The sequence below is a fragment of the Galeopterus variegatus genome, unplaced genomic scaffold (assembly GCF_000696425.1).
Source record: "Galeopterus variegatus unplaced genomic scaffold, G_variegatus-3.0.2 Scaffold2086, whole genome shotgun sequence".
NCBI classification, from domain to species: Eukaryota; Metazoa; Chordata; class Mammalia; order Dermoptera; family Cynocephalidae; genus Galeopterus; species Galeopterus variegatus.
The window spans coordinates 181,460-192,702 of record NW_007728197.1 but is presented as its reverse complement, the minus strand read 5'-3'; the positions used below and the strand labels follow the sequence as shown (position 1 = coordinate 192,702).

General features: G+C 42.7%; 1 protein-coding gene across 1 annotated transcript in view; it reads right to left on the bottom strand.

The window, feature by feature from the left end:
* Positions 1-760: 760 nt before the first annotated feature.
* The window catches only part of CASQ2 (calsequestrin 2 (cardiac muscle)), a 44,945-nt gene continuing 34,462 nt past the window's right edge, over positions 761-11,243 (bottom strand). Inside the window, exons 5-8 of the mRNA XM_008580423.1 lie at positions 9,712-9,785; positions 3,779-3,909; positions 2,304-2,349; positions 761-784 (exon numbers count right to left, since the gene is read on the bottom strand). Of these exons, the coding sequence (XP_008578645.1) occupies positions 761-784; positions 2,304-2,349; positions 3,779-3,909; positions 9,712-9,785 (275 nt within the window). The remainder of the gene's footprint in view (positions 785-2,303; positions 2,350-3,778; positions 3,910-9,711; positions 9,786-11,243) is intronic.

The window sequence follows — 11,243 nt, the reverse complement described above, 5'->3', positions numbered from 1 at the left end:
ATTCTGGGGAAGTCAAGTGGCTGTTCCAGAAGAGGATGTTGGGAAGGAATAAACCATTCTAGTGCTCTGGTTGAATTCAATATGCCACCCTTTCCCAATTAAAGAAACAACTGAAAAAGTAGTCACAGAGAAAATATGAGCCATCACTGCTATTTTATATTACAACAAAAAGGCTGTAACTTATCTTATTCATTAAGAGAAAAGAAGCAGAGAATGAATTTCAATGAAGCCAGACAGTGCACTTCCTTTCTGAACATCTGCTTCTGACGTGATGAGCGGGAGCATTTCTGAGCAGTTCCAGGTCTTGGGGGCGTTTTTGGTCAGGGGGAGACCCAGGCTCTGTAGCTGCAGAATGTCATGGTCTTGGGTGTGATACTTCTGTGTCAGCAAGGAAAGCCCTGGGAGAAGGGTTCCGTGACCTTGTATTCTCTCCCTTTCCTGAGCCTAGGTAATTCAGACTTGTCTCTTGAAAGAGAAACTATAGATAAAGCCATAGCAGAACAGAATAGAAATAATTACTCTCAATTTAAAATGGTGTTTTGTGTCACAAAAGACAAAGAAACACCAAGAACCTGTTCCAGATTAAAGGCGACTAAAGAAACGTAACAGCCAAATGCAAGAATGAGATCCTGGATCAGATTCTGGGCCAGGGAAAAAGTTTTTCTCTTGCAATAAAGGACATTAGTGGGACAACTGGTCAATTTAAATAAGGTCTATAGATTAGATAGTAGAACTATATTCAGTGATCATTGTACTGTGGTTATATGAGAGGAAGTCCTTGTTTCTAGAAAACACAGGAAGTATTTAGGGGTTAAAGGGGAATTGTGTCTGCTACTAACTCTCAAACCGTTCAGAAAAAAAAAAAAAAAAATATATATATATATATATATATGTAGAGAGAGAGAGCAAGAGCATGATAAAGCAAAGGTGGTAAAATGTTAACATTTGGGGAATCTGGATGAAGAGATAACAATTCTTTACACTACTATTTTTGTAAGTCTGAAATTATTTTAGATTAAAAATAATTTTTAAAGCGATTATGTTTAAAGCACTGTTACACCTTTTTGTAATTACTATTTTTAAATCAAGTAACAAGGCCTTTTAAAGGTTAATTTTTTGAAAGGTTTAAATGTTAGGAAAATATGTTTCTGTTGTGCTGGGTTGCTCTTAAACAGACCACTCCTCCAGACTGGGTTATTTGCCCTTCAGTGTCTTGTGAAATGTTTGCTTTCCCTTCAGACATCTTAGTAAGTTACGTGCCAGTAAAACAGTAAGTGTCAAGTTACTCTCTGGTTCTGTTCATCCCCCACTTCAGACTGAATTAAAGAATTACTTAAATAAATGCTTCCATGTTAATCCTTTTCTTTCCCACCCCATCCCTCACCCCAAGTTGTTCCTTGTGCGGACGTGGCCACTCTGGGAGGCATCCGGGAGAGAACATGAGATTTGATTCCAGATGGCCTAAATGCTTATAAGTTATGTCCCTGAGTAATCAATGTAATCTGCACAATCATCAGTTTCTCCACATGTAAAATAGAGCTAAAATAATACTTGTTCGATATCACTTTCTAGAGCTGTTAAGAGGTCCAAGTAAAAGGATACACGAAATGCTTTGAAAAATACTCCACAGACTTTGGTTGTTATTGTTTATGGAATTTTGTATAAAGCTGAGGAGAGGGTGGGGCGTGTGTCCCCAAGGCCCTCTTTCTAATACTATCGGAGCCGCCTGACGTTGTCCATGACATAGACCTGGAGTACAAGCCTACTCAGCTGCTTTCCAGTGCCTTAAGTTGATATTTGAAAAACCAGCTACCATTTATTCACTGAGCACCCACCACATTCTGGAACTCTTCATATCACTCACGTATCACCCTCATGAAACGTCCTGATTTTAGATGGGAAATTAAAGCTCTGAAAGGCCCCGTGACTTGAGGTAGGACACAAAGCTACCAGGTGGCAGATTCTGGACTTGAACCCGTGTGTCTATGACTTTATAGCCTGAGCTCTGTCCATTATGTTAGCCTGGGTCTCTGGTGGCCAGTGAATGGAAGCCAGCAGTCACTGTGGGAAATGAACTCAGAGACAGAGTAATTTTGCCTAGTGAATAGAACCGGAGGCTTAAATTGGATCCACGGAGAACTGGATTGTGCATGACATTGTGCACGTTTCAAATCTTCCACCCTCTAGACATCTACCTCACCCAAATAAGACTTAGCTTGAGCTTGGGGACTTAACCAAAGGGGCATCCGTTTTGGAAGAATACACTTGTCTCTACAAGAGGAAAGATTTTGTCACTTTCTTACCCATGTTTCGTACATCTCTTCTGGGCGCAGGCGACGTAGAGTGGGTCTGCAAAAAATAAAAAGGAGGAGCTTCCTTGAGTAGGGATCACCATGACAGATAACTGAGGCCTCAGCACCATGAAATGTAAAATGAGGTGTTGGCTCATTTGCAAGAGCATGAAGAGCCCTAGAAACCCACTGCTCCCTAAGGAGACAGAGCTGCTCTACTCTGCTGTGTCAGACAGAGAGCTGGGCCTAAGCCACTCCGCCTTTTCACAGATCCATTTGATCCAAGGATTACAAAGTCTATTACAAACAATGGGTCAGAGGACACAGGGTCAGCTCCTTCCCAGGGCAAGCAGCATTTCTCCCTTCTCTCCTGAGAGCCCAGAGCAGGCCCAGAATGAGGCAACCGGAGAGAGAAAACAGGGAGTGCTGGGTTTCCTAGCCCAGAACTGCGTGGTTTTATCATCAGGGTCATCCATCGAAAGCCCTTTAGGGATGTTGGGGGAGGAAGTGGGATCTATATTTTGCTCATAGTTTCATTTCTTTCTGAATGTTGGCAAATGGTGCTTAGACATGGTAATACTTGTTCCTCTGAGTGCCACTTCCCTGCAGGGACTAGAACTGTCCAGGTGTGGGGGTCATGGTGCTCCAGGTTCAATGAACACACTTGTGCACGTATGGGGTCAGGTGCATGGGAGAGGCAGCAAGTCCACGACCATGTTCCACGTTTCTTGACCCCTCCGTCAAGAGCAGGGGTCAGCAGACTACAGCTGGTGGGCCAAATCCAGCTAGTGCCTCCTGTTTCTGTAAATCTACTTTTATTGGGACATAGCCACACCCATTTGTTTACACATGGTCTCTGGCTGCTTTCACACTTACAACAGCAGAGCTGAGTTGTTGCAACAGAGGCCATCTGGCCCAAAGAGCCTGAAATATTTACGATTTGGTCCTTTACAGAAAAAGTTTGCTGATCCATTCTAGAGCTACTCTAAGTGGCATCAAATACTCTTATTTCTCTCCCAGAAGTTCTATGTATAGATTGTTCATCCTTGGCTAAGTTGCTTAGCTACTCTGAGTCCAAGTCCTTGATCTGTAAAATCTGGATAATAATAATTACCCCATAAGGTTGGAGATTAGATAAAATAGCTTCTATAAAGCAACTAGCATGGTACTTGGCATAGAGGAAGCCTTTCATTAAATTGCTATCATTATTAATGTAGAATTTTACTTATATCTTGCTCTGACTTCGAGGGAATTTGCTAACTGGAAGGAGGTAGTCTAACCCTGCTCGCATGTGTAGACCCATATTCAGAAGTAGTAACATCCCCGCCATTTATCAATGACCAACAGAGCCATACTCACGAGTTCCGCTCTGCTGGGATACTCAGTCTTGGTTGTTGCTCTTGGTGGATCTGAAATGTCACCAATGAAAGGCTCATCTCCATTCCCCAGACCCCAGACCCCCACTCCCTGCATGCCATCCTGGGCACCTTTGGTGTTCCTTCACGAACTCCACGAGCTCCTCTTCTGTGTAAGGTTTGTCAGGGATGGCAATGGGCTCGTCCATAAATGGCTCATAGAAGTCAACTTCGTTCATCTTCAAGGACAATTTCTTTGCAACCTGTTAGAAATAAGACAAAGTTCATCTGAATGTCAGTCACGAGTAGCAATGGGTTGTCCATCTAAGAAGAGTGTGTGTTTTCTGGCAAAGACATGAGAGCATATGTACAATTTTAATAAAATGTTGAAGTGATAGGAACTCATCATCGAAGGCCTGGGTGGGACCAATCTCCTTTTGTGATCAAAGAAGGAGAGACAGAGAGAAAAAAGAGAAAAAAGACTTATCTGGCAAATGAGGGTCATGCAAGGGCAGGGAGCAGCTGGAATGAAAAGTGGGAAATTTAATTCTACAATCACCATCACTCTACAGTATTTGCCAGGGCTGGAGAAGGAAACAAATCCAAGGGAGTATGTTTACTGTTCTGAGTTGTGTGGATTTACATGAACAATTTTGATAGAACAGGCAATCGATAGAAACCCTTAAAGCATACAGGTACTCAGAATCAGAAGCCAATCCATTAATCTGTCCTTGTACAACTCATAAACCCTAATTGCTATTTAGGTTGAAACACTGGCCCCAGGGTTGGATCTCTCAGTACCAGGCTTCCTTGATAGTTTGTCAGGCTCTGGAAACTGCCCCGTTTGTTCCCAGTCATAAGGTGGACAGCCATCCTACTTTCCTCAGAGTGGAGAGTTTTTCCAGGATGTGGGATTTCAGTGCTAAAACCTGGACAGTCTCCAGCAAGCCAGGATGAGTTGCTCACCCTGTAAGAGATAAAAACCTCAGGCAATCAGCCCATAGCCTGGAAGATATTTTCTTTCTTGATTAATGAGGCCACATGGTCAGTCTGTTGTCAAGGCAGAATGGTTGCTGTGTTCGCCTGCACAGCCGCTGAACTCAGGACCTCTCTTTGTGAAATGATTCGAGAGGCCTGGAATGTGCAACACTTTATAGAAAACCAAATGCCATTCTTTTCTAGTTCAGAGCTGTGTTCCAAGAAGGCACAGGGATGAACAGTGGTTCCCTTGAAACTAAAGAAGAATTGCCTAAGAGCTGACGTCCTGTGGTGGTAACCACGGCACAGGCGCAGTGACCCAGGGTGGCTGTGACTAATTGGGGAGGGGGAGGAGCTGGGTATTACATAAGCTCTTACACAAGGGGGTCCATCTTGAGGAAACACTGGTATCTATATGATTTTTGCCATCAATTGCTATTAATTCCCGGTCACTATATTCCAAAGACATTTCTTATAGTACCTAAGGGAAAAGAAAAACCCAGCATCCTACTCAGAGCTAAAGAAATGAGGCCCTGTTAAGAGCTACAGTCAGTCATGGAGATTTCATTGTCATATTGATTTTGTTTTAAGACAGGGAGGTGTGGAGTTTTCTTCCCTCTTCTCTGGGGTAGGGGTGGTGTGGATGATGGGGTGGTGAGGCAGGGATTGAGGAGGAGGAAACAGCAAACGTACAACCAGTGTCTGGGTTTACACACAGTTCTCAGCAAAGCTGGGCCTGTGGTAGGATGGGCTTGCACATGACATTGGACTGTAGTTTTTTGGGTTCACTTACTACATATTCTAAAGACCAGAAAACTGTGCTTCTATGAAATGGGAAGTGATCAGATGAACAAAAACAGTAATAGTAGCCGACAAATGGAGTGCTTACTATGTGCCAGGCACTGTTGCAAAGTGTTTAGTACTTCATTTAATTCTCACTTTGATTGTATGACGTAAGACCTACTATTGTACTTATTGTACAAATGATGAATCTCAGGTACAATCTGGGTAAGCAATTTGTCCAGATCATACTCCTGGAAGGCGTAGAGGCAGAATTCAAACCCAGTCCATGGAGCTTTCTAAATCCCCAGTTTGCTGTATTCCAACTTTCTTTTCATTTGAAAATTACCTTCTCTTTGACAATATAAAAAAAAATATACACATGTCCCTGTAAATATTACACTGGCACTGCACATAATTTAGTGAAATGTTTCCTTATTCCTCCTGTAACATGTTCTTATCAGTTCGTCCCCTGTGACAGTTTGCTATAACTAAGGCTTCCTGAAGGCAAGAAGCAGCTCATTAGAGCCACTGTCAAGGCAAGCCGTGTGGGTGTGTCTGTGATTTTGATTGACTGAAGTATTTATTTATTTATTTGTTCAACAAATATTTAGTGGGGCCCACTATATCCAAGGCACTGTTTTAGCAGCAGATCTGGTTCATGGGCATAACAATCTATAAGAATGAATTACAATCACTAAAAGCCAAGTAGGTTCATACAAATGAGTTCTGCCATGCTTTTATTTTTATTTTTTTAAACTAGTTGGAATAGATCTTGACAAAGACAAGAAAACTATAGAGTACAATGCCATTTTTCTGGCATTTGCATGTACATAAGTTTTGATATTTTTCTACAAATTAGCAAGCCATTTCACTTGCCGCCAGTGAAACCAACTCAATGTGAATCTAGGCCTTCTCAAAGTCTATCTTCTCCATCAATTTTGTTGAGATAGTCACGGCTCCCTTTGGCCCCAGTGTGATTCAAAAAAGGTGTTTTGTCTAACTGTTCACTCATACAGAAGAAGGAACAGGCCAGTGGGAGGTGATGTGGGATAATTCGAACTGACATCTTCCAGGCTGTAAGGTACAGCAGAGGGACACCATCCCTGGCCCTCTCACCCTCTCTTGCTCCAACCGCTCCCTCAGAGAGTTTGGGCCTTCACGTGGCTTGATTTAGGATCAGGATCAGTAGTTCTGGTCCCAAACCTGTGTGTCCTGTAAAATTCCTTGGGAAGCTTTTTGAAAATGCAGATTCCTGGGCCCTGTCACAACCCTGAAAAGCCCAAATTTCAGGGGTGGGGCCCACAGATCAATGGTTTTAAGAGCTCCTTGGAGGATACCAATATTGACAGTAGCTGGGAACTACTAAATCTACCTCAGCAGCCTTGACATCTCACCCTCTTTAGAGTTTTCCAACTTATATATTTATTGGTTTGTTTACTTATTTACTTCCTGTCTTTCCATCTTCTCTCCCCCACATTGAACTCTAAATTCTAGAAGGGCAGGAATCTGTTTTGATTACCATAGTGCCTGGCATAAAAAACACACTCAAAAAATACCTGTTGAGTAAATGAATGAATAAATGAATGAATGAATGAAAGACACCTCCCATTGAATGTTGTCCCAACTTGTAGAAAATAGGCCTCATAACCCTATCTTACGTTTCTTGATTGATTCTTCTTCCCAGACTTCCTAATGTTTACAGTGTCTTCACAATCTTTGCCGTCGTGAAGCCAAGACCTGCAATTTTAAGTTATTTGGGAGTCTTCCCCCTTCTTTCCTTCACCCCATCAATGCCCCGGTCCCCTTGTCACACTGACTGCTGCCAGTTGGTTGCTTCATGTTTGTGACTTTATCAGTGCTTCCTTGGCCCTTGCCTCTCCTGGTTTCAAACCTCTACAAAGCACCTCTAGGTCCCTCTTGAGATTCCCTACAGAGTGTTGTGCAAACAGGTCCTTTCAGCTACCCTATGACATACATTACTTTCCCCCTCTTCTGCTCCAGCGCCCCCTGCTGGACACCACTGAGGCTTCCCCTGGGTGCAGCCATGCCTTCTGGACCCCACTATCTCCCACTGGAAAACACCAACCCCCACCCCAACTGATGGGTGCAAGTTCTGTAAGTCGCGAGTGGCCTCAGAGTTCTCTCAGTGCAACTGCTCTCCCCTCTGTGTGTCTTTCTCTTTTTAAATGTTATGAAATCCACAAGGCTATATGAACAGCGGCATTTATGACTCAGTCTTACCGAATTTTCAGTAAAGCAGCTTTCTGACTTTTTAATTATAGCCTGACCTCACCTTCTTCATGGGCCACAGACATGAAGCCATATAGCTGGACTGGGAAGCACTTCTGAAAACAGATACTGCCCTGAACTGAGAGCTGAACCACCCTTCTAAGAACTCAGGCTTTGTTGCTTGGCTAAGCTTGTCTGCCTGACTTTTGTTTCCTTTCAGACAAGTTCTCACTCAGGAGCCACCTTAGCCACTCCTGACCCTTCAGAACCAAATATCAGTGATGGATTCACTTTAGGCTTCTCTACTACCCCAACCTCCCCCTCTCCTGGACCTAGATGACAGCCTTCTTATTGACAACAGCACTCACAACTAGCGAACATTTGCTGAATGCTTACTGTGTGCCAAACACCAGCTAAGCATTTTACATATATTACTTCTTTCACTGGTATAGAATAACACTGAGCATTGACTTTGAAGTCAGGCTACCCTGAGATCATAACAAGCTTCATGATTTGCTATGTGTCCATGAGCAAATCACTTAATTTCTCGCCGCCTCAGTTTCAGTCTCCATAGAATGAGAACACTACTTCTTCCTTACAGGGGCATTGAGAGGATGAAATGAGAAAACCTGTGTAAGGCTCTTAGCACAGAGCCTGGAGCATAATAAGTACTTAATAAATGATTGTTCTTCTTCTTCTTTATATTCTTGCTGAAGATCTCTCCTGACTCTAATGCAACCTCGCTTTTATGAAGTTCACAGAGTAAACTTTCTTCAAGTTTAGGTTGTATTACTTAGACTATAGACCTCTCTTGTGGATTATAGGCTTGAAGACAGGGGCCATATCCATAGACATGGTTCAATGTATATATGAAGTGACCGTAATCTCTTTTCACCATGCTCTTTCCCTACTCCAACACCTCTGGTTTCCTTTTGTTTTTCACAGAATACTTGAATCCACATAGGATAAAGGCCCACAAGCAATGCTCACCAACAGACTTACTGCTCAGTAGGCCTCTCTCTGCTGAACTTTTACTTGAATTTGATCAAGAACTTAGTTTGTCCTATATTTATTTGTTCTAGCAAATATGGTGATTTAGGACTTTCAGTAGGCGTGTGCATGTGTTATGTGTGTGGGGTGATGGTGGCGGTGGGTGTGTGTGTGTGTGTGTGTGTGTGCACTCTAAATCACAAGGCCAGGTATAGGGTCTATTATTTAATGATGTGATAGAGGAAAGGGCACAGGTTTTAGGCACAGATTATCCTAAATTGGGATCTCAGTGCTACTATTAATTTGCTGGAGACTTTGGATATCACTTTCCCTTTCTAAGCCTGTTTTCTCTTCTGGGAAGTGGGAGTTCTTATCTTTCAAAGGTGTTTAAAGGATTAGACATAATATAGATGAAATATACCAAATTGTGCCCAACACACAGAAAGCATTCAGCAAATAGCAGCCATTTAGCAGTGACAGAAGCCACAGCAGAGTACTGGACTGAAGTACATCCCATGTAAATTACCCATTGATTCAGGTCTCTCTGTCTCTGCTGTTCTTGGCTTATAAAATCACTTGCCACATCCAGACAACAAAGGGCAGCTGGTTTATAGAAAAGTACATCCACAGCATCTCTTGAGGATGCAGGTAATTTTCTGAAGCCCCAGGGCTTCAGATGGTCAATGCCCCTCCCCATCCTACCCCCTCTCCTGATCCATGGGAGAGGAAGTCTGCCACCCAGGAAGGGAGAGGTCAGCTCCCAAGGGAAAAGGAAGCAGTGGCTCAGTGGCCTGACACACTCTGGGCTCACAGTTTTCTCCTCCTTAGTGTATGGGAAGATAAGGGTGGGCTGTCACTCTTCATCGGATGTCTTCAGAAATGTCCTTATATCCTCGGAGTTCATCACCTTTGTACTCGTCCCTCTTTCAGGAGTGGTTTACTGACATGTTCCTAACATTTGTGGAGCAACAAGCAAAGGAGGATGGTTAATGTTGCTAAAAGAAGAGAAAAAAGCAGTGGGAAGTTCGAACTTTAACCCTTTGTGCTTACGCAAGTGTTCAAATTAGAGTTTCACAGATACTTACCCCTTTGTCAAAGGTGGCAAAAAATTTGATGTAAGGCTGGAAGTGCTCAGCTGCTTCTTCAAAAGCCTTGTAATCTAAGAGGAAAAAAATGAGAGGGAGAGATGTCTTCCAAAGGCACAGTGCAGAATCTTCTCTATTTTGTTTTTTGGCAGATGGCCTGTGTGGGGATCCGAACCCTTGACCTTTGTGTTGTAGCACCACACTCTAACCAACCGAGCTAACCAGTCAGCCGGAATCTTCTCTTTTTAAATGATGTAGGGAGAGTGGAAAGCCAATTAATCCTGACTGGATAATTAGTAGATACTATTTAGATAAATAATTATTTAGTACTATTTAAACCCATAGTTTCCCCCAAGGAGTTTGACTTGACTGGTATTTAATCACCCAAGAGAAGACCTCTTCACCTCACTTTTATGAGGTTCACCGACAGAAAGCAGAAAACAGGAAACGGAGATAGGACAAGGGAGAAAAAAACACGTGTAAAACTCCGAACCCAAACAAAAAGTCCTTTCACTTAAATTCACTGCTAGTTATACTTGTGCCTTCTAGAGAGAGTGCAGTTTATACAAATTAGCCCCATGTAAGGAGAAAATTCACCGTACTGTGTAAAGTAATGTTAGTCAAAAATGACATCACAGAAGTATTTTAAACCCCTGTTGGTAAATCTTAGTTTTCTTATCCCACCCACCGCCTTTTAAAAAAATAGTTTTCTTTTTTATTCTGATGCCTTGAGAGTATTACTTAAACTTAATCAAGTTTATGCTTGACTCTAGTCCCAAACTTGAGTCCAAACTGGTGAAGGTAGGCATGAGACCATGTGAGGGCAGGAATGCTGTGCCTTGGTCCCCCCAGGGATTTCCTTGCTAAGGACATCGTATTCAAGCCTCAGATGTGAGGGTGATGTTAATGGTGGTGGTGATGGTGGTTGTTCTGAATAAACTCTGTAACCTCAGAGTCAATGACCCTATGAATTATTCTTCACAAGATTAACTTCTTTCCATTTTATAGAATTCCATATCTCTTAACCATCAGAAGTATACACTTTTACTAGAATTCTGGGACCATGCAGAATTTTCTAAAATTCTACCCCCAAAATATTTTTTGGAATAATGCAGGCTCAGAGGGTTACCAAGATGAGTAAGACGAAGACACTGATCTCAAAAGGCTCTCAGCCCAGGGAGGGTAGGAGGGCAAGAACCCATTAGGAGTGACAATGCAGCGTGACAGTTGCTGTAGTGGAGGTGAGTGCAACATGCACAGGCGAGAGAGGGGCTGAAAACTTACGAGAACACTTGTACGTAGTGATGTGCACGCATGCAAACCCATCCTCATCAATGTGAGTGGGTAGTCAGGGAAGATACCGTGTAGCCTGATAGGTGGCGTAGAGGACTGAGTAGGGGGGAGAATTTTAGAAAATTCTGCATGGTCCCAGAATTCTAGTAAAAGTGTATACTTCTGATGGTTAAGAGATATGGAATTCTATAAAATGGAAAGAAGTTAATCTTGTGAAGAATAATTCATAGGGTCATTGA